Source organism: Lissotriton helveticus, chromosome 7 (assembly GCF_964261635.1).
Source record: "Lissotriton helveticus chromosome 7, aLisHel1.1, whole genome shotgun sequence".
In the NCBI taxonomy this organism is placed as follows: Eukaryota; Metazoa; Chordata; class Amphibia; order Caudata; family Salamandridae; genus Lissotriton; species Lissotriton helveticus.
Genome location: NC_136068.1, coordinates 976773107 through 976796021, shown reverse-complemented (window position 1 = coordinate 976796021; position 22915 = coordinate 976773107). Strand labels below are relative to the sequence as shown.

Genomic DNA, 22915 nt, shown 5'->3' with positions numbered 1-22915 from the left:
CAGGGTGTGTGTGTATGTGACTGCTCCAGAGTGTGTGTGTATGTGATTGCTCCAGAGTGTGTGTGTATGTGACTGCTCCAGAATGTGTGTGTGTGTGTGTGTGACTGCTCCAGTGTGTGTGTGTGTATGTGACTGCTCCAGAGTGTGTGTGTGTGACTGCTCCAGTGTGTGTGTGTGTGACTGCTCCAGTGTGTGTGTGTGTGACTGATCCAGTGTGTGTGTGTGTGTGTGACTGCTCCAGTGGGTGTGTGTATGTGACTGCTCTGGGTGTGTGTGTGTGGCTCTGGGTCCGTGTGGCTCTGGGTGTGTGTGGCTGGCTCTGGGTGTGTGTGGCTGACTCTGGGTGTGTGTGTGTGTGGCTCTGGGTGGGTGTGTGTGTGGTAGTAATTGCTGTCTGCTGAGCTCGTCCGTAGGGTACAATAGGTCTCACATTTTCGAGAGATTAAGCTATTGGCAATGTAAATGACAATGCCATTTATTTATCTGTTTTCAAAACCAACACATAAATACAAATTTTGTCATTTACAATGCCAATAGCTCTAACTTTTCCAAAGGCGAAACCGTTGCATTGTAAATGCTTGTTTAGTATTTTAATGAATAGAGCAGGGAAGAGTTGAGGTGATTTACAGAAGATGAGAAAAGACTAAAAAATAGCACTGAAATAGTCAGGAGAGGTAGGGATATTTCCAGTCAGGGTAGTGTGGGAGTAGGCTATGGCCAGGACTCAGAAGCACAAGAAAGGGAATGTTTTTATTAATTTCAATGGAGAGGAACGACTGTATTGCGAGGCCAACTCTACACATGTACTGGGATTTGCAGAGCATGAGCCTAGCTGGAGAGAGACACAGAGTGCTGCAAGAGACGGGAGCCCAAGGGCACAATGTGAGATTGTTTACTATGCAGAAGATAATTTCATTGGTTAAAAGTGATGAGAAATGTTTGAGCATCAGCATTTTGAGCCTGGATGCAGGTTGAGAACCTGCAAAGAACCCAGATATCCCTGTCATACCTTTGGGTAAGTATACATTGGTGCAGACTAATGGCTTTCAGTGCATTCAGCAGATCAAAAAGGACCAGCTGGAAATTCACAGGAGGTGGGCATTGCTGCAAATAATATAGAAACAACTGTTCTGGTGCAGCGTATGGAAAGGACTGTGAGTCAGGGAGACTGCAGTCATGAACAGGGCCAAGAAAGAAATCAATAAAGTGTCTGTTATCCCAAGAACATGGGCATGATTATATTATTTTTAAGTTCCTATATTTGCTCTGGACAAGTGGGGTCCATTTGTCTTTTGTTGGGTAAGGAGATCTTTCTAGAAAAAATTATGCAAATTTGGCTGCATTTCAAGAGAGCTATGACAGAGGTAGCCAGCCTGCTAGCACAAAATAAAACAAGCACGGGCATAGCCAATAGGCCTCACCTTTGGGACCTTATAAGTGTTTAGCCATGCAACAGTTGATGTTGTTGCACCAAGAATATTGTGCAGGATAACTAAACACTTATAAGGTCCCAAAGGCTAGACCTAATGCTTGTTCCATGTTCCCACTCTCGGTCCCCCTGGTGCTTTCCAGATGCTGTGCAACATTAATAAAGGAAAATAAATGACACGGACTCCTGCATCTTTTTGTGTTCTACAAAATGACACAGGTGCTATACTTTTTTTTTGTTTGCTGGTCAAAGATGGATTAGTAAATGAAAAGGAAAAAAAGCAGACAGGCTTGACCCAATGACATTATGCTCCACAGTCTAAAATATATATATTTTTTAACTGGCTTCAAAATAAAGGTGAGCTTTGTTGTTCCCAGAGAAAGAAAATCACACATTCGCTGATATATTTTCACCCACTGGCCTCAGAAACCTAAAAAACGCAACTCACCTTATTTGCGCCAGTGTACTTGTTTGGGCGTTCTCCTGAGCCCGCCTGTTTGCCCGCATCTCTGCCACTGCCTGCGCCGCCGCCCGGGGTCTCCTCCCGCCGCCGCAGCTCCACAGTATCCGAGCGCGGCCGCAGTGGGGGGGGGAGACCTGCCTGGGGACCAAAAGACTACAGGAACCAGCAGCCTTCGAGGCCGGAAGCCGCCTTCACCCGTGCCAGGAGGTGCTTAAATTTCCGGCTATCCCCGGTGGAGCGGGGGATTCAACTCACCTTATTTGCGCCAGTGTACTTGTTTGGGCGTTCTCCTGAGCCCGCCTGTTTGCCCTCATCTCTGCCACTGCCTGCCCCGCCGCCCGGGGTCTCCTCCCGCCCCCGCAGCTCCACAGCATCCGAGCGCGGCCGCAGTTGGGGGGGAGACCTGCCTGGGGACCAAAAGACTACAGGAACCAGCAGCCTTCGTGGCCGAAAGCCACCTTCACCCGCGCCAGGAGGCGCTTAAATTTCCGGCTATCTCCCGCGTCGCGGGATCGTGTGCGGGTCGCGCCGGGAGAAGCCCGGGACAAGGGCGGGACCGTCTAAGGCCATCATAGGCCGAACGAGGCCGGGCTGGGCCCACCCTCTTTCATCTGTTACCTCGGTAACACCTGTTGGAAGGTACCGTTACTACCATCTGTTTGTATGACATATTGTAGTTTGCCGTTCTCTGCAAGCGGGCGTATTATTCTTTTGCCATAATGAGTAAACGCAGGGGGGCTGCGGGGACACTGGACGATTTTCTAGTTCGGGCTGACAATTACATCTCACATGAAATCGAACTTACTGTCCGGCGTTTATCCCTGGAGGCATTAACCGCGGATAGACGCACATCGTTGGATGCATTACATCGGGGTGACATCCCCCCTTCGCGGTTGTCATTGTCGCCTAATTTATTGCCATCGCCCGAGGATCAGCCTCCCCCCAACGCCAAAGTTATTAGTTATGGACAGCCCACCTACTACTATCCTTGAACGCCCTAAACTTGTAGCCCGGTTACGCACCCCTAAAACTATGGCCTCAACTAAGTTACAGGAGCCTGAAGCCAAACGGAAACGGCCTGCTCCCTTTGGTTTTAATAAATCTAAAATCCCTTTTAAAAAGAGCAAAAGTACAATAACGACCACTTCTACTACTGGTACCCAGACTGATGTTGAACCACCTTTATCACGACCTGATAACATCATGGACGCCCTGGAGTCTAGTATGAGAACAATGATGAGCCACACTAAAGCACTTTTTGAAAGGAATATCGGCTCACTATCAAAAAGACTGGATGACCTAGAACGATTGATCACTTCAGGGCCTACCACAAACAATAATGTACATTGTGCCCCCCCTTTGATCACTGATTATACCATGGTGACACAGGCGACTATTGCTAGCAAACCTCCTATCATTGGTCCGGATGTTTCTGTTTTAAAAACCGCCACTGCTCAGGGTTCTGGGTCGGTGGATTATAACAAACAGCTGCCACCTCAGTTACCTCCCGTTAGTGGGGGACTTAAGGATAGACCTAAGGATAGACCATCTAACCTGAGAGCATTGTCTAGTCATAAACATCCTAGTACTGATGTTTTGAACCTCACTCCGGCCTCTTGTCCCTATGTGGTGGTTTTGGCAGGCGTTCCTTGCCTGTCAACTAACGGTGGGGAGTCCTTTGTCGATTTGCGAAATAAGTGCGTGGATTGGCTTAAGAAACACACAGGTTTTAATCCAACCAATCTGCATGAAATATTAATGGTACGCAGAGTGGGGTGGGTTGGCTTATCCCCCAAAAACATCATGGGAGATTGCATCGTCATCAACTTCAGTAAGCCGCAGATGGTGCGTAATGTTCTTTCCTCACGGGAGCAGATTTTCGGCCTTTGTACCGATATCTGCGCTCTCCCACTAGGCTATTTCTATAAACCACCCACTCGCCCGCTCCTAAATACACCTGCAGAACTATCCCTGGTTAATCGCTTTTCTGCTTTGTCAGACTTAGTTATTCCTGACTGACAATCATTGCCACAAACCCAGGTTGTTGAGCATGATAGTGTTTCCCTCCCCCAGTCTCATCTTTGTATTCTAACTATCCATACAGATTAATTAATTTAGCGGAAGGCTCTGATTTGAAAGTCCTGACCTGGAACATTGCTGGTCTCCAATCTAGGCTAGTTGACCCGGATTGGCTTAGTCTGGTGAACCAGCAGGACATTGTGATGTTCCAGGAAACCTGGGCCACACAGGAACTGCTTCTTAGTGGGTTCCAATGCCATTACACCCTAGCTGTTAGATCAAGAATGGGCCGTCCTTCGGGCGGTCTATCTACTTGGATTAACATCTCAGCTGGTGGGCGTATTAAGAGTATACCAACCAATAATTCGCATTTCCAAGCTTTTTTATACAAACGGAAAGTTTCGTTTTTCTTAATTAATTTTTATAATAACGATTTTAACGCCATCCCGAATAGACATTTTATAGATTTATTTAACTTAATTATTAATTTAAAGCCCAGGCAAGACTTTGACAAAACCCATGGGATTCTTTTGGGCTGAGATTTTAATGCCAGGCTAAATAGTAGGTCACTGTCCACCCGGACAGCCGGCCCGGGCCTTCCTGTCATAGGGGCATAGAATTGCTTTCTTTTTTAACCGTTCACAATCTGCAAAATGTTATGGACACTGTTGCCAATTCTGCCCCTAATGTACAGTTAGTGCCAACTTTTAGAGGAAGAGGGCGTTCATCAACTATTGATTACTTCTTTGCCTCTCCTCGCATAGTTGACCGTCTTTTAGAGGGTGTTTTTATTTCGATGAGTCAAGGGGACCACAACCCCATTAGGGTTGTTATCAGCCTGGACTCACGGCCCACTTTTAATAAAGAGTGTGGTGCTAGGAATCTTGCTCCTACTACAGACAAACTCAGACTTAAATGGCGGGTGTTAATATCACGGAAATCGTTCCATGCTTTAGTAAGAGGCAATTTACATCTTTTTAATTCTTGTCTATCAGACAAAGCTCCTCATCCTATGGCAGTCTGTGATTTTGTTAATATCTGTACAGCCTCCAAAATCATATTATCTGTACCCTGTAGGGATACCAAACCTGGGCCAAGATGGTTTAACAATGAGTGTTCAGCGGCTAACAGAGAACTACGCAGGGCCCTGTCTCTTCAACCAAACTGCCCTAGTGAGGTGAGAGAAGCTAGACATAGGTACAAAGTTGCTATAAACAAAAGAAAAACTCAGATCTTAGAAGACCGTTGGGCCGCTTTGGCTAGAGCTGCTGACTTAAAGAAGGGTAATATTTTTTGGTCACCTGTCAAAGACTTACGTTCCTCCGGGCAGCTTATGTCCCCAATTAGCTGCTCTATTACAGCTGAATCTTGGGTTTCCCATTTTAGTGCAATTTACACTGCACCCCAGTCTGATTCCGCTCTATTGTCCTTTTCCCACCCACCTAGGGCTGACATAACTCTCCCTGAGGTAGAGGACGGCATTGCCCAGAGTGCTGGGAATAAGGCACCGGGTCCGGATGGCCTACCTATTGATATTATCAAATCAAATTCTGATGTCTGGGCTCCGTTCCTTTTAAATGTTTTTAATAATCTCACGGTTGCTCCTCTTCACCGCACCTGGTCAACTAGTATCATTGTCCCAATTTTTAAAAAGGGAGATCGTTCTCAACCAAGTTGTTACAGACCCATCTCCCTTACTGACAACACGTTAAAAATTCTCAGCCGGATTTTATATAATAAGATCCTGTGCTGGACTGAGGACAATGGTATCTTGGAACGCTGCCAATTAGGTTTCCGTAATAGGGTCGGAACCATTGAGCAGTGTCTTAATCTTAACCTAATCTTGGGGAAATATAATATTGCACGTAGACACCAGTGTACCTTGCTTTTATGGACCTGTCCAGTGCGTTCGATTATGTCAACAGATCGAAACTCTGGACAGCCCTTCTGGATTATGGCCTAGATGAGCCCCTTGTGCGCTTCTTGGCCTATCTGCACAAGGATTTGAATGCTTGTGTTAGAATTGGTCAGGGGGGTGAAGTTACAAATACTTTTAAAGTCCATAGAGTGGTGAGACAAGGTTGCATTTTAGCCCCTCTTCTTTTTATTATTTGTATCAATGGCCTTCACAAAAGCCTTATTTCTCTAACCCCTGATGTTCCGAAAATTTTGGCCAAACCCTTACCCGTTCTGCTTTACGCAGATGATGCGGTCCTCATGGGCCGCACACCTAATGCTTTACGCATTTTGGTGAAGGGATTTGTTGACCACATGGAGTCTCTCGACTTAAAGACTAATTTCAAGAAATCCTTTATTATGTCCTGTGGCTCCAACAAACGACATTTAGGCAGTATTTCGGTTGGCGCAGATAAATTGTGGTCCACCAATAATTTCCCCTATTTGGGGGTGGTCTTTGCTGCGAACAACTCCTAGACTGAGCATATCACTCACTCCAGGGGTAGGTTCTCAAAGGCCATTAACTCAATTCTTATTCTACCGCGCTCCAAGAACACTGGCACCTTATCTGCTGTTCTGAAAATCTATAAAGCCCAGTGTTCACCTGTCGCCACTTATGGCGCAGAGGTTTGGGGTGTGGCCAAATGTGGCACCATGCAGTTGGAAGAAAATAGATTTCTTAGAAAGTTACTTTGTGTTCCTATTTCAACTGCGCAATATGTATGCCATAAGGAGCTAAACTTTGAATTTTATCGAGGACTTCATTCGTGCTTGCCCTGCCTTATTTTGGCTTTCCATCTGGAACAATCCAATGGCCTCACTTACTAGGGATATTATCACCGATTGTCGGAACTGTGACAAATGTTTCGACATTCCTTGGCTTTCTGGAGTGTATAAAAGTCTGTGTAGTATTAATTATGGGTATGTCTTTATTAACCCCAACACAGACAAACCCCCATCCAAAAATGAGATAAGGAACGCCTTATACACTCTTTACTCTGAAGAAAGACTCACTCGGGAATCCCTTAAGACCACTGTTTCCTCATAGCTGGCTCTTGATTTTTTAACTACACCTATCCCTTATTATCTAACACTCCCGATGAGCCAGTGGGTGCGAGGATTATTATTCCGCCTAAGGGCAGGCTCAATTAAATTCGCACTTTGTTTTCCCCTTGGTTATCGGAAAGACTGTGACCCTCTCCCTTGCCCGTGCAATGGACTAAGCCATCAATCCTGTATGCACTTTTTATTCTTCTGTAAATTTTATATGAAATACACTGAAATGCTCTTAATCCTTTTTTAAAAAAAAACCTAAAACCAATTAGCCTGGAAAACGCTTATTTATTGATCTTAACTATGGACATTGATGAACTCATCTTTCGCACTAGCACTTTCTTGCGCATAGCCGTCCGAGCTAGACAGTCCATGCACGACCTTTGAATCTGTATGCACGATGTAATTGTATGTTGTTTCTTTTAAAATTGTTTTTCTGATTTGTACTTTTGTGGATACTTTGTTATCCGAATAAAGTTTTTATTGATTGATTGATTGATTGCAACACCAAAAACAAATCCGTAAATTTTAGGAAACATCTGACCAGTAACCATACAACACAAAAACAAAAAAGGACTAGTTTGAAAGCAATATATGCATATTTTTTTTAATCTGAAGCTTATATGAAATCTGCCTACTTTGATAAAATATGTGTTTCCTTGTGTTATAACTCAACAGTGTATCTCATAGTATGCTGCACAATTAAAGAAAATAAAAAGAAATGTGCCTATTGCCAAAGAAGGAATGTTGGGAAGGGAGTCTGGATTAACACCTTTGCTTTACATTTTGTGGCAGTAAGAGTTGCCACCTGGACAATTTTTGCAGATGTGACAAGTATTGTAATGTCCTGACCAGTACAAAATGAGGAAAGGAACACTGGGGAGGCTGGGGAGGGTGGGGTGGAATGCCGAAGCACTATGGAAGGGAACTTGAAAGAGTAACACGGAGTGCAGCGGGAGAGATAATCACGAAGGCGATAAATAAACAAGCGCCCGGATGTCTGCATCGAACAAAGACTACACAAAAACAGGATGTTGAGCGAGCAAGAAAGTGAAAGCGACCATGAGCAGGCAAATGTACAAGCGCGCGCAGCCATGCTACTTACAAACAGATGGCCCCTGCGTGCCGCTGCTCGCTCTCGCAAGGTGGATGCTGTGACACGGATGAGTGTGAGGAAAAGTGCAGAGCGATTCCAAAAGGTCATCTTCTAGCGCAGCGCATGCCCGCTACGCTAGGCTCGACCCAATGAAAATCTTTGGAGAATTGAAACTCCATAAACCAAGAAAGATTTGTGCTTGAAATCCAGACATTAATCAAGCAACATCCTTTTCTTGGGCAGTACTCAGAATCTGAAATAATATCGTTTACGCTTAAGACTGCCTGTCCATACATCTGCTTTAAGAGAAGTATGAAAGCGTTACTAACTAATCATTAAAATATCAGCGTAAACCGACAATTAAGCTTATACTCAAAGATGTGGTACCCAAACCAAGCTATTCTAATCCTCAGGCCTCTCCTAGAGCAAATGTTTGTCTATGAACTACATAAACAGATCACATGATTGTCACTTCAGGTTTGTTTTGACAAAGTTTCAGAAAAAAAAACTGTCAATGTAAAAGCAATTATAGTGGGATTTACCAGAAATAATGAACACCATTGATTATATCGGCATACATATTAAACACACTTGTTTTATTGCCATACAATTGTACCAGCGTGAGCTGACTAGCTTGGACACTGATGGTGCACTGCTTGTTTTGACGCTCCTCCTTAAGAGAGGTCATTTGTGAAAAAGATTGCTACCCAGATTATTAAGAAATTACCTACTAATTAGAGCTACCGATATTGTGTTGGATAGCAATTTTCTGCTTCCTTGAATTCAAGGATTGTTACCCTAGATGTTGTGGACAATGTCATGATGAAGACCCATAATCATCTATGTTTGGGCTTGAAACTTCAATATTTCTCTCTCTTTGTACTGTTCTGCTGACATCGTTTTGAGAAGTTAACTGTGGATAGCTTCCTAGATCTCTTATTATTGCAATCACTTACAGGAAGCGAATATATATTTTTTTTTTTAGCACTATCGCCCTTGATTATAAGAAGCACTTGACACAGTACTGCAAGCACTATCCCCGTTGGTTATATGTAGCACCTGGCACCATTTTATGAGAAGGCAAAGTATTGTGCTACATACTTATGTGAGTGGTGTTCGTTATTTCCATTGGATCTGTGCTCAAACAAACCCTAAGGGGCTACTCTGTGATCTGTTTATCTGTACTTTTCGGGTTTATGTAGATTGTGATTGTATTTATATCTATTATCTATGCCACAAATAATAAGATTTTTAAATACAACCACCCACCCCTGAAAAGTTAGGAAAGTTAGTTCAACAAGCATCCTTACCAGGAAGATGAAACTTAGCACCCAAACTTTTTTCAAAGAGTGCACATGCCAGCAAGGCTAGGAAATCAGGAGCGTATACTGTTACTTGTTTCTCACAAAGTTTGTAATGCCTTTTTAAATACGTAAGTTGCTCGGACATTAACTTGATCTGGCTGTACTATATAAAACTTAAAATACCAAAAAAGAAACAAACTAAATAAATAAATTAATAAAACCCATAACGAACTGTTCTGAGTTTGAGGATGCAGAAATTATTTCATCTTAAGAGGGAAGTTCTGAGTGCGGAAAATTAAATGAAGAATTAATGTTTTCAGCTAAAAGCTCAGTTAAGGTTGATTTTGATGCCTGGTTGGAGTCCCAAAAGCTCCACTGAGAAACAAAACGGGTACACCAGGAGAGCAGATAAGATAAAGTGTCCACCAGGCCAGTCAGGGGATCCTGAAGAGATGCAAAGCTGGCAGTCTAGATATATTGAAATTCAAAAGACGAGGGAGCTTTAGGGACAAGACAATGGATTCAATCAATCAATCAATCAATCAATTGACCAGGCTGTACTGTAATTATAGGGCTTGGATATTCACCCCTTTGGGGTATCCAGGTGCTGAGGTCTCGCAGGACTCAAGTCGAAGAGCCAGGTCTTGAGTCCCTTTCTGAGGTCCACGAGTGAAGGTGAAGTACGCGGGTGGAGGGGGGGCGGTCATTCCAGGATTTGGCGGTGAGGTGAAACAAGATAATGAAAGCCATCCCGCCAACACAGTGTACACTTCTTGAACATACAAAGTGTGCTGTTTACCAGGCAGGGATCTGGTCCAAATGTGACGTACCTCAGCAAGGGGCTACCCACTCCAGAGGGACGGGGTGGAAAATGGATGGAGACAGTCAGTGCTGGACCCCATTGCGGACAGCACAACCAGTGGCATCTAAGGCGTGTGGTGTACTTGTCAAGTGTGGCTGCAAAGCTGCTACTAGTTTTTACAGGCAAGTGTGCTTGCAAGAAGGCGCTGTGGACCTGCATTGAATTTTGCAAAGTCAATTGCATAAGAAACTGAGCTAACAAAAAGGTTTTTTAGGAACGTTTATTAAACACAGAACATATCTGCAGATTTTAAGGTGCTGTTTTTACTTCTGATTTTTTAAAAGTTTGTTTAACACAGTAGAAACATACAATTTAATGAGCTCTATATATAAAAGGTCTTTGTTAAGGTGTAATGCTCAGAAAAGCATATTATATATCACACCTATACATGGAGAGTTGGAGGCACATTTGATGAAACCATCTCCTTTTCATTCTCTCCTGATCATGCAACTGCCTTCCCTTTGAAGCTCTGGGACAGACGCCATTACCAGTTTCCAATTATTTTTACACGGTGTTCAGGAGATGGGCTTGTCCTGAAGTCTAGCATAGGTAAAATATGAAAAAGCCATAATCTCAGCAAAAATGGAATAGAAGTGGTTTGCTCATTTTATCCAGAAAATAATGTTCATCAGCCCACACAGAGTCGGACATTGTACAAGAAGGAGAACCAGTAGCAGATGCTTCTAAACGGGCATGGGAAGGTGGAGGCGGAGAGCAGAGAGAGGGGGAAGGGAATTAAAAATACATTTTAAAAAACAGCCCTGGATGCGTCCGGCCGCCACCTTTCCTCTAACCTCTCGTACTCTTCCTGGCTTTTGTGGAAGCAGGAAGAACCCAGACTCCCCTGAGCCAATCACAACACTGCAATGTAGCGTAGTGATTGGTCTGAGTGCCATGGTTCGGCACTCAGATAGGGAATGGGACCCTGGGCATGTTCTCCACCCAGGCTGTAATGCAGCCTGGGTGGCGAACATGCAAGTGTGCATGAATGTTTGGCTGGCCCCAGAGGGGGTCGGCCTAACATTCATGCATTCATTTATTTATTTGTTTTGATAATTAATACATAAATGTGTTAATTATCAAAACAGATAAATAAAAAAGTATTGTCATTTACAATGCCAATAGCTTACACTCTCGCAAATGCGAAACCTATTGCATTGCAAATGCTTGTTTTTTTTCCAATTATGACAGGAATGCATGCTTGTAGGTCAGTTTGTCTTTACCATGGATTAAGCTTATAATATATATATATATTTATTTTTACAATCTATTAAAGGTATTGTGATTAGGATTAGGATTATACCTGGCCTCAGTTTTCAAAAGTTTGAAATATCTGGAAGAAGACAGATGTCGATGATGAGTAGACAGTCCTTCAAGCAAAGTGGCTAAAGAATCAAGACCAGGGATTAGATCAGGCGCACAAAGATTACTGCATCTGCAGACATGAGAGTGCACAAGGAACCCAGAGACATCACATAGACAAGAAGGATTATGGCCCAGACTTGCTATTCCAGTTGCAGCTGTTTTTGGTTTTGGTTGGTGCATGAAAGGAGTGTCTTTACCCGCCGATTTAGGACTTGATTGAGAGAAGAATGGTGGTGTAGAATCCTGTGATATACAGTGGTATCAGAATGTCCTCTACTGGAGGATTCTCTGGTCAGGGAATTTACCATTCATAAGGATGAAAAGTCCTCTGTTGGAAAAGCCAGTGATTAATTTGTCAAAAGAATAAGTGCCAGGCACTCGTCAGAATGCTACTGCAGCTTGCATCACCCATTGCCCCTGTCAGCACTGCCAATGGCACAACCAACACAACTACTCACCATCACACTCCCACAACTGTGGCAATTCAGTCTATTATAGGCCCCCAAACCTAAAATAATGGCTTGGGCGGCAAGTATTAGTCGGTTTTAATGTATATTTAATTAAAAACAACTGCTGTTGTGCTAATTTCTAAATTACATTAATTGCTCCGCCATGTTGCAGACTGAAATAAGTGCCATGTTGACAATGAAGTGCTGGTGCAGAGCACCGGAAACCACCGGCTCAAAAGAAGCATTGTATATCCCTTCCGTGGAAATATCGTTTATAGTGGAAATCCCCCTACCACAGCTTTCTACAGGATTACATTTCCCTACTCTTCTCTAAATCATCGCTTGGTTCTTCCCTAGCAGCATCTCTGCCCTACACAGCCTCATTGACTGTCCCTCTGCGTTATTTGGTTTTGGTGTTTTTTTTATTTATTTTAACTATTGTACATAAATATTTGATTGGAGTGCCTGGACTTTGCTTATTACTTATTTACATTGTTCAACTGTATTGTTCATTAAATTGCCCTCGACCCCTTTCCAAACAGACAGCAAGTCTCCATTCCTACGGTCCTTATTCTCTCTTTGTGTGTGTATGGCTCGGCCTGATTGGGCTTCAGAGTTTTCTGAGCCCAGAACAACATTCCCTCTTAGATGAGGCTGTCTGAAAGAAAAGCATGCTTGTTTTAGTGTATTTTTAAAAGGCAAATACTGCTGAGCTGACCGCCACACAGGATGTTATGGGCAGGTGGCAAGTGGGCCCGACTTTGGAGTCTTGAACCTCTGTTGAGACTTCAGTATCAGTGACTCCACTGTAGATGAAGTGAAATATCTGTGTCATAACTAAGGCTCCCTGTTTTCCATTTTTGCTGATGTTTACAGATAAATACAGACAGAAAACCATTTATTTTCTTGTCTGTATTTATTTCTTAACAGTGGATAAAACGGAAACTGGGTGCTTTTTGAGTGATTGTAAATACACTTTGCCATGACTGCCAGGCCAATTACTGTGTGGATTGATAAGTAAGTGGGTTACAAAAGAAAGAACTTCTAGAAAAGAGGCTTAAACAGCAGAAGATATGTACAAAGCTGATACTGAAATGCACATATTTTCATATAAGTGCATTGATTTATCTTCTGGGGTGTTCATATCACTAAACCTAGCAGGCATTCAAGAAAGACTGCATATTTATTGGTTAAATAAATGTGGAAATATACCCGTTTCCGCTTTATTTTTCTCACAATACCCATAATAAATAAAGATAAATACAGATAAAGTTGACTAAAAATAAATATAGATAAATCCAGATGGAAATGTCAAAAAAATAAATACCATAAAACCGGGAGCCCTGTTCATAACTATAAACTTACAAGTGAGCAATCATCAGTGATTTGGAGGCCTACTTCCCCAAAGCTTTCCCTGTCTTTCTCTGAGAAAGGATAGCCCATTCTGGACACAAAGAAAGGACCCCTCTGTGAACCTATCAGATATGCTAATTGAAAATGAACCCAGTTTGCGACAGTATCTACTATCCAGAACTACTGAAATTGCGCAATCAGGTACACTGTGTTTTATGTATAATTATTGACTTACCATGCTTACCACCAGGATTTTATGGGCAGGTGGCAAGTGGGGCCGACTTTGGAGTCTTGAACCTCTGTTAAGGAGACTTCAGTGTCAGTGACTCCACTGAAGATAAAGTGAAATATCTGTGTCATAACTAAGGCTCCCTGTTTTCCATTTTTGCTGATTTTTACAGATAAAGACAGACAGAAAACCATTTATTTTCTTGTCTGTATTTATTTTTTAAAAGTGGATAAAACGGAAACTGGGTGCTTTTTCAATGATTCTAAATACACTTTGCCATAACTGTCAGGCCAATTACTGTGTCGATTGATAAATAAGTGAGTTACAAAAGAAAGGACTTCTAGAAAAGAGGCTTAAACAGCAGAAGATATGTACAAAGCTGATACTGAAATGCGCATATTTTCATATAAGTGCATTGATTTATCTTCTCGGATGTTCATATCACTAAACCTAGCAGGCATTCAAGAATGACTGCATATGTATTGGTTAAATAAATGTGGAAATATACCAGTTTCAGCTTTCTTTTTCTCAAAATACCCATAATAAATATGGATAAATACAGATAACATTGACTAAAAATAAATATGGATAAATACAGATGGAAATGTCAAAAAAATAAATACCATAAAACCCAGAGCCCTGTTCATAACTATAAACTTACAAGGGAGCAATCATCAGTGATTTGGAGGCCTACTTCCCCAAAACTTTCCCTGTCTTTTTCTGAGAAAGGATAGCCTATTCTGGACACAAAGAAAGGGCCCCTCTGTGAACCTATCAGATATGCTAGTTGAAAATTAACCCAGTTTGCGACAGTATCTACTATCCAGAGCAACTGAAATTGTGCAATCTGGGCCACTGTGTTTTATGCATCATTATAGACTTACCATGCTTACCACACCATCCACCAAGATATGCTTCTAGCTCAAATGGATCAAAGGTTCCTAAAAACATTGCTAGGCCTTCTGCCGTGTAGTGGGTGACACTTTGTATACATTAACTTGGTAGGAGAAGCACCATAAAATCAAGTTTTTCACACTGACCTACAAAAATATCAACTCCAAAATATTGACTACTGATACATGGGCAAGATAAGCATGATTTGGTATTAATGTAACTACACATTTGCATCTCTTGATGGTATATATGTTGTCAAGGTACGTGGATGTGGAGTTAAGATACTAACTACTATACGAACAATAAAACTATGCTCACCTTCACAATATACTGGTAGTCAATTTTAAGGAGCATCTCCCTTTTAGGAGACAGCTAAAAACCTTTCTATTTTAAAATTATTAAGTTACAGTGACAGGATTGTTTATTTGCAACAAGGCTGCCAAAAGCGCGGAGATACTCCTTCGGGAGGTGATCCTAGCGCGTTACAAACTCGCAAATAAATAAATAAATAAAAGTTGATATTTGTGTGTCAATATCCCTACACAAAACCACCTTCTAGTTGTTTGATGTTGAATTCCAATGTCAAATTGATAATAATGAGGTGAAACATTTATCCAGACCATAATAATGTGTGTTATTACTAAATAGTTATAAAACTGTAAAATAAAATGTGCTGTGCTACACCAGATAAATTGTATTTTCTTGTTGCAAAATGTTGTAAACCCTTCCTCATAATGTGGTCATCAATTTCTGGAAGATTCAAGTGTCCCTGGTAAAATGCTCTCCTACTTGAACATTTTGTACTCCATAAACAATTAATTCTAGGATGTTACAGCATTTCGGAGAACTTAAGGGGATTGGAGCCCAGTCCCATAGTTCAAGACAAGCGCAAACGGAAAGCATTGGGAAGCCAGTACAGATTGTCTAATCTTTGTCCCTTCGATTTCAGTATTGACAAGATGACTATCAGATGTAGGTGAAAGGGTGAAACTGGATTAGTGAGTAGGGGTTTTATGGGGAAGTAGGTAATATGATAAAGAGGAGGTGATGGGTAAGAATATATGCATTGTGCCAGGATGTGAATTGTAGAGGGTAAGGAGAAGATGTGGGTTGTACTATAAGCAGAGACACTAGAATGATGTGGTTTTGCGTCTGGGATGTCTTCTCCTGCGTAAATATGAATTTGTAGCAAGTGTCACATAATTCATCATCTGCTGTACAATCTGGAGATTTTAAAAAACAAATTGTTTCTAGCTCAAACAGTAAATAGATACTAAAAATGCTGCAACACCTGTTGCCATTCAGAGGAAGGCGCTTCGCAAAGGTTGACTGGTCACCTTTCCAGGATCTGTCATTACCACCAAACAGAGGCGTAACGAAACTTGAGGGGTCCCCCCTGCAAGGTACATGGAGAAGCCCCCAATCTGGATTTAATCAGGAGCTCTCAGGCCCGAGTACTGTGGTGAGGGTGGCCCCTTCAACTTTTTGGCCCCCCGCACCGCGGGGACTGCGGGACCTGTTTTATGCTACTGCCACCAAAGCTTCTGTCTTTGGAACTGAGGAACCAGGTTTGAGTCTGATGTCACTGCAACATCCTGTGATTCTGGGCAAATCATTTAATCTCTCTCTGCTTAAAAAAATCATTTGACCTTGTGTAATGGAACCGATGTTCATGTAAAGAGCTCAAATACCTTAAGATTGAGTTTGTGCAATAACAACTACAGACACATTCACAAGGAGGTAAAAGTACAGCATTGAACAGCAAGAAGAGCCAGCTTGATACCGATTTAGTGGCTGAATTGTACAAAGTGAAACAAGTAAAGCTGGATAAATCGTGGTTTCCCTGCTTAAAGTGTGTGATCTTAGAAAAAGAATGTATTTCACTAAAGCTCCTTTTTCTTCATAAACTTTTATGAAAGCCAGAACTTTAAGTTGGCCGGGTCTCACCGGTGCTGAGCACCAGTAGTTTTTTAAAGGTGACCTTGTAACGAGTCTTTATCGGGCTCTGTTTTGTGCCCTGGCACAGGCGATCCATTTTTTTCGTGACAGCAGGCACATCATGTGCGCATGCTCACACTGCTCACTTCTCGCTAGTGGAAAAGTTACGGCATGACGTGATGCCAGGTGAGCGTTGTAGGGGAAAGGAAATCCTTTAAAGAGAGTAAATTTCACAGTTAACCATGCCACATTATTACATCGTTTGAAGAGCATGGGTGTGTCGGGCGCGGCCCTTGCGTGGCTGACCTCCTTCCTGGACGAGCGATCTTTCCGGGTGTTTGAGGGCGAGGTGGTTTCATCTAAGCATCCGCTCAGCTGTGGTGTTCCTCAGGGCTCCTCCCTGAGCCCCACCCTCTTTAACATTTACATGCAGCCTCTAGAGGGGATAGTCCACCCGTTTGGTGTGCGGATTATTACATACGCCGATGATACCCAACTGGTGGTCTCCCTGGACCATTCGGAGGGCTCATTTAACATCTTGGGCCCCTGTCTAGAGGCTGTTGCTAAGTGGATGCATTCTTCCCACCTTAAACTCAATGGGGGGAAAACCGAGATCATGTTATTGGGCAATTCTTCTCTGACCAATTTAACTTCCATCTGGCCCTCATGTCTCGGTGCCCCCCCCCCGAAACCCCTGATAAAGAGCTTGGGAATTTGGCTCGACAAAGCACTGGATTTCTCAGCTCAAGCCAGTAAAACTGCCTCCACCTGCGTCGGGTTGATGAAAATGCTCCGCAAAGTGCTCCCTTTGCTCCCAATCCAGGCGAGGAGGGTCATGGTGCAGGCCCTTATACTCTCTCGCCTGGACTATGGAAATGTGTTATATCTGAGAGCCCCTGCGGCAGTGGTCAACAGGCTCCAGGTCACCCAAAACTGTGCCGCCCGATTGCTGTTTAACATCCCTCGCTGGCAATCTGCCAGGAAGGCGCTAAAAGAACTCCACTGGCTACCGGTGGCTGCTCGAACGCAGTTTAAAGCCATGTGCATTTTACACAAATCTTTCCATCGAACTGGCCCGGCTATTCTGCATTCTCTAGTGTCACCCTACACTCCCTACACTCCCTCCAGAGCCCTTCGCTCTGGCACACTACATCTGGCAACCCCGTCCAAAGTTAGGAGGGCCAGATGGGGCGGCCGCTCCTTTACCCACACAGCAGCAAGGCTTTGGAACTCTCTGCCTCTTACTTTGAGAGAAGACAGCAACCTACAGTCCTTCAGGAAGGCCTTGAAGACCCACCTGTTTGCAAAAGCGTATTAGGTACCCGTTGGCCCGACACAGTAATCAGTCTAAAGCGCTGCGAGGCCTCCGGGTAGTTATGCGCTATAGAAATGTAATTTTTCATTTCATTTCATTCATTTCATTTCATTTCTCTATGGATTTCTGTTAAAATAATGAAAGATCTGTAGTCCATAGATGTATCCAGGATCATAGCTTTATTCTTCAGTTTAGATCTATTGTATAAGATGTTATGTAGATACAAGAAACAGACCCCACCAGGAGCAGTTCCACTGCTCAGCCCCTTATACCAACTGACATCTCCTTACTGTTCAACCCTCCCAACATTCCAATGACATCATCAAGGGCCAAGTAGTAGAGCAGGGGCAAGCATAGGGAGGATTCACAAGACAAGCTACATTACAACACATCCCCCTTTCATCAAATTCCCTTCTCTTTTTGAAACTAAGGAGCAGCAACAGTGTTGTGGTATTACCAGGGCTTTAAGTGGAAGCTTTTTCAATATTATATACAAGCCATAGTTGCTGCTTATTTATCTAATGCAACTAACAACCATTGACAAAGCCAATAGTCCTGACTTGTTGAAGGTATGATGTTACTTGTTGCATCACATATCTGGATGCAATGACAGAAACAGCAACATACACGTCGGGCGGCACACTGTGCTAAGTACAGATTTTTAATTTACGAGTGTTTAAGCCACGCCCTTAATTACATTGGCCACGCCCCTTTGAGAGACCCAACCTTCCCCCAGATTTTTCATCCCACTTAAAGTCCCAATGAAAGCACTTTCAAATACGTGAGTTCAGAATACCAGCTGTACGGAAAACTATTGCGTTTGATTTAATAGACTGCAATGCTAATTTAAAATAACCTGGGCCACATACAGGGTTAAAACAACAATAGTTTGGCCTCTTGACTCACTGATGACAATTTCACCAGTATGGGGGGGGCTCTCCCTGTTAATTTGTTGGCTCGCCCACCTCTCAGACCTGCCCGAGTATTCTCACTACCGACGCCTTGTTTCTTTATTCTCATAAAATGCGAGACCCCATTAGTACCTGGAAGGCTGGTACCACTACCTTCTCTGTCGGAGTCAACGCCAGTGCAATCGTACAATGGAGTCACACCCTTCTCGGCAGCCACGTGAGCGGCTAATGATGAACCGGCTGCTCTGGCTCCTCTGTGGGCCGCGCGCGCCTGCTCCACAGGTGCAACCGCCACTCCGCGTTTCTATGGAAATACGCGACACTCAAACCGGAAGAGCGCGCCGCTCTGCCCACCAGCAAGTGTGTGTCAGTACGGATGGAGGCATGTGCCTCTCTGTGAGGGGGGCTATGAGCTGTGAGCTTATCTGGCGGCAGGTGTGTGTGGATGTGAGATAAATGCAAAGAGAGCAGAAGGAAAAGATACAGTCACAAAGAGCGAAAGAGGATAGAGAAGGAGACAGAAAGCGCGAGAGAGACATAGCGAGAGAGACAGTCCGTGATCGCGTGTGAGTTTGCAGTCTGTCTCACACCCTCTGATTACTGTCATAAATCATTCCGGTAAAGAAACGCGCCAGGCCGCCCCGCTCACCTGCGCGCGCAGGACTGCACACCACTGACCGGACCTTCTATGAGGGACTCGCTTTCCTCCCCCCCCATGACCCTAGACAACTTCCTCCTCAACTTACACCTACGCCCGGCAGAGATAGAGTAGGTGTTCGTGGCCAGCACTCGCTGAGGCAGTGGTAAATATTCCCTTCCGAGGACCACTCATAACAATGACTCAAATAATCATCGTGGCGTGGCACATGTGGAATAGTGACACGGACACTAGTTTAAAAGGAAAACAATGATTCTCCACACACAAAAAAGTGACCATGAATTAGGAATGTGCGCCTATCACTGACCTGTTAACTTGAGCACCAGGGCATCTGGATACTATGTGCTCCCTCTCCTTCGCCATTTGTCCAAATGTATCCAATAGGGTAAATTACATTCCTTTCAGGGCATCAGTACATTTTACAGCTAATGTGGGAGTGCCTAGAAGCAAGTCACACACTAGGCGGACGCTGCACTTAAAAAAATACTGTATATAGCGAGACAAATGGGGCCGAATAAGACCCAGGAAGGCGGCGTAGACTATCAACATAAAACTATCGTGAAAAAACATGGAATGCCATAATAAGCTCAACGTGACACGATACGAAAACACCATGAACTTCTCTCAAAGGTCAAAATGTCAACATTGATGCTGCTCAAGACAATGTATTTTCCACAAAATGTGTGAAGAATGATGTCGCCAAAGGCATCTTTCAATGTCATCAGCCTTTCAGTCTCTGTAATGTATTTATTTGTTTGAAAATCCGTTATCCATAAGTAAGGAATGACTAGAAAATAAATGTTTAGGTTCCTTTTCAAAACAAATGTAATTGCTGCACCTATATCCACACGTACTATCTGTACTCACTCCCCTTTCGCAGCCTTCTCCTCTCCACTGGCCTTGCCGCCTGATCTTCACCCGGAGTTGCCTCCAGTGGGCGCTTTTCGAAGAGCAGGACTGGCATTGTGGGCCATCTGCTGTGGCCTCTTCTAAGCTGCAGGTGGCATCGCATCCCTCCAGCTGCAGGGCCGCCTCCCATTGGCTGCAGGTGACCTCAGGTATCTTCAGGGGCAATGGCCTTGGCCGGACTTACCCTTGTATCTCATGACGAGTGCGTGTCCCTTGAGGGCACTCTACCTCCACCACTTTACCACCTTGGCCTCTCTCCTGAAACTGCCAGAAGAGACCCCACCCCCCAAGTAAATCTCCTAGCAGCCCCAACCCGCCTCAGTCTTTACAAGGACAATGCCCAATACATCATGAGCAATGTATGTGAAACTTCAATTCTCTTACACTGGCTCGCCTTTATTTTGGAATTATAGTTTACTGAGGAATTGAGCGCCATTTTGGCTCCACTTTCAAACGTGTGTTATCAGTTACGACACTTTACTAACTCTATGTGCTCCTGGAGAGACAGCCTGGCTGGGGCGCCTTCCACTGCAACCCACAGCCACCTGATCTGAGTGAGCACGCGGGAGTGAACTCACCTGAGGGGTTGCCACACAGGGGCGGGGTTTGAGATGGGCACACTGGAACTGAGAGAGCGAACCACTGGCACACCTGTCACGTAGCCCCACCGCAGTACAACACCTATCTATGCCCCCCCCCCCTTTCGTAAGCGCACAATGGATCGCGCTCCCTCACCCCTTCTATGTGTTTCACATTCCCTCCATGCACACTGATAAGTTCACACCGCCATCAATTGGTTCTGTCACAGACATCCGCGCCCCACAGCCGACCTCTGACAACCCTCTCATTACCCACCGCCCGGGAGACCCCACACTCTCGCACTGCCATCATCACCGCGTCCCTTGGTGCCCCCGCACATCATCTCCCGCACTGGTACACCAATGGTCACACTGAAGTTGCGGCATCCTCCTAATCTCCCTCCCGCCACCTCTTAACTCGCCACCCCTCCATTCCGAGGGCTCGGACAGCAGCCCTCTCTGTCGCTTTTAATGCACCATTCTCCACATTCTACCCTCCGCCCCGGTCTAACCTCTGTTTCACCTTGACTTAGTGACTTTCTTTGAGTATCGCTCCCTCTCGCCTGTAACACACACCAGCCATGCCCGTCAACACTGGGTGCGTCCGCCAGCCGCGATCCCCTCCAAAACCGGCGGTGCTAATAAATAAATAAATGCAAATAAAAAACGACCAACCTTTACTAGGAGCAAAACGAATTCATCCGTAGCATACAAAATAACATAAAAAATAAACGTCTAATAGCTTACATCTGAGGAAGGGGTGCCCGAACCCCGCAGCGTGTTTGACAGTGGGTAACCCCCACCCTCTCCCTACCATCGCAGCGTAATGGACAAGTACCTAGCCTTCGCTCATCATCCATAATTATGGTCTGCATTCTCTTTTAGGAGGGGGGAGTACCCCTCTCGTGGGTGGGTGGATGGAGGACGGAGGGGCGCTTACCTGCTGCAGAAGATGCTCCTGTCGCCTCTTCATCCTGTTGCTATGCGATGGACCGCTCCAGCCCCCCCTGGGCTCCCCTCAGCCTGACCCCGGAGCCGGGGCCCCCCTGAACATGGAGGGACGATAAGAGGCAAGGGGCCGTGTCCTGCGGTCCCTCGCACTCACTTGGCGGGCACGGTGTGGTCCTGAGGCCGCTTTCCCTCTCCTCCCTCCCGCGGAGGTGATTGGCAGAGCCTAGGAAGGATGCTGAAACGAAGACAATATATTAACCCTCTGCGCGGGGACAGATGGCAGCAGAAACGAGGGGATTGTGGTGTGTATGGTGTCGGGGAGAGGGGAGGGGGTCGATAACTCGCCGAAATGGGGGAGCTCGGTCACTCCCCATCGCCTCACCCTTACCGACCACTTTCAACAGGAGATTCCCAAGTCGTACAGGTGTGCCGCGTGTCTGCTTTATGTAAATGTTAGCATTCCTTTCCACTCAAGTTAGCTCAGTGGGTTGAGCGCCTGTTGTAGACGTCTAGCCAAATCACACGGCTAAATATTGACCTTTCAGCTTACAAAGGTCGATACGCGAGTTCTGTACGGCAGGGTTATGACATCACATGTAAAGAAAACACCAAGAATCGATTCGGTTTGTAGTTTGGACTCTAGTAATGGACAATTCTATAATTTTTTATTTTTTTTTATTTTTTTATTTATTTCTTTATTTCGGCCGACGGCCATAAAAGACACACATATATACATTCATTAGCTCATATATTAGAATTGAATACGTGCATCAAATCATTTAAGACAATAATTTCAGTAATACGTTGCAAAATTAATTTTCACCAGTTAAATCAAAAACATCATTTCATTCAGCGGGGAAGTACAATTTTTAGCAGCAAGGTTCACTGTTTAAAATCAATCCCTCTTCAAAGCACCTGTCCCAATTTCTTTCGGACAATAAAAACTGAGTGAAGAAACCTACTGATACTAAATACAATGAACTGTGCAGTATTTGTTTTTAGGATCCTGTATGCTGTAGAACATGATCTAGTTCCTAAAAGAACACACATAGGTTTGAGCCATCTTTTTCGAGCTTTCAGGTATGCTTTACATATAAACAACATATGGACCTCATTCTCCTTGCATAAATCTGAACACATAGGGCATCTCTCATTTGTACTCTTAGGACAATCCAGTTTTTTA

General features: G+C 44.2%; 1 protein-coding gene across 4 annotated transcripts in view; it reads right to left on the bottom strand.

The window, feature by feature from the left end:
* The window catches only part of SLC6A7 (solute carrier family 6 member 7), a 454425-nt gene extending 432633 nt beyond the window's left edge, over positions 1 to 21792 (bottom strand). The window contains exon 1 of one of the 4 annotated variants that reach the window (XM_078653584.1): positions 21722 to 21792. In XM_078653584.1, the coding sequence (XP_078509710.1) occupies positions 21722 to 21754 (33 nt within the window). In that variant the 5' untranslated portion in view covers positions 21755 to 21792. Of the gene's footprint in view, positions 1 to 18768; positions 18921 to 21721 lie in introns of those variants that run through there. The other 3 variants (XM_078653587.1, XM_078653585.1, XM_078653586.1) reach the window with 3 other exon arrangements.
* Positions 21793 to 22915: the final 1123 nt, after the last annotated feature.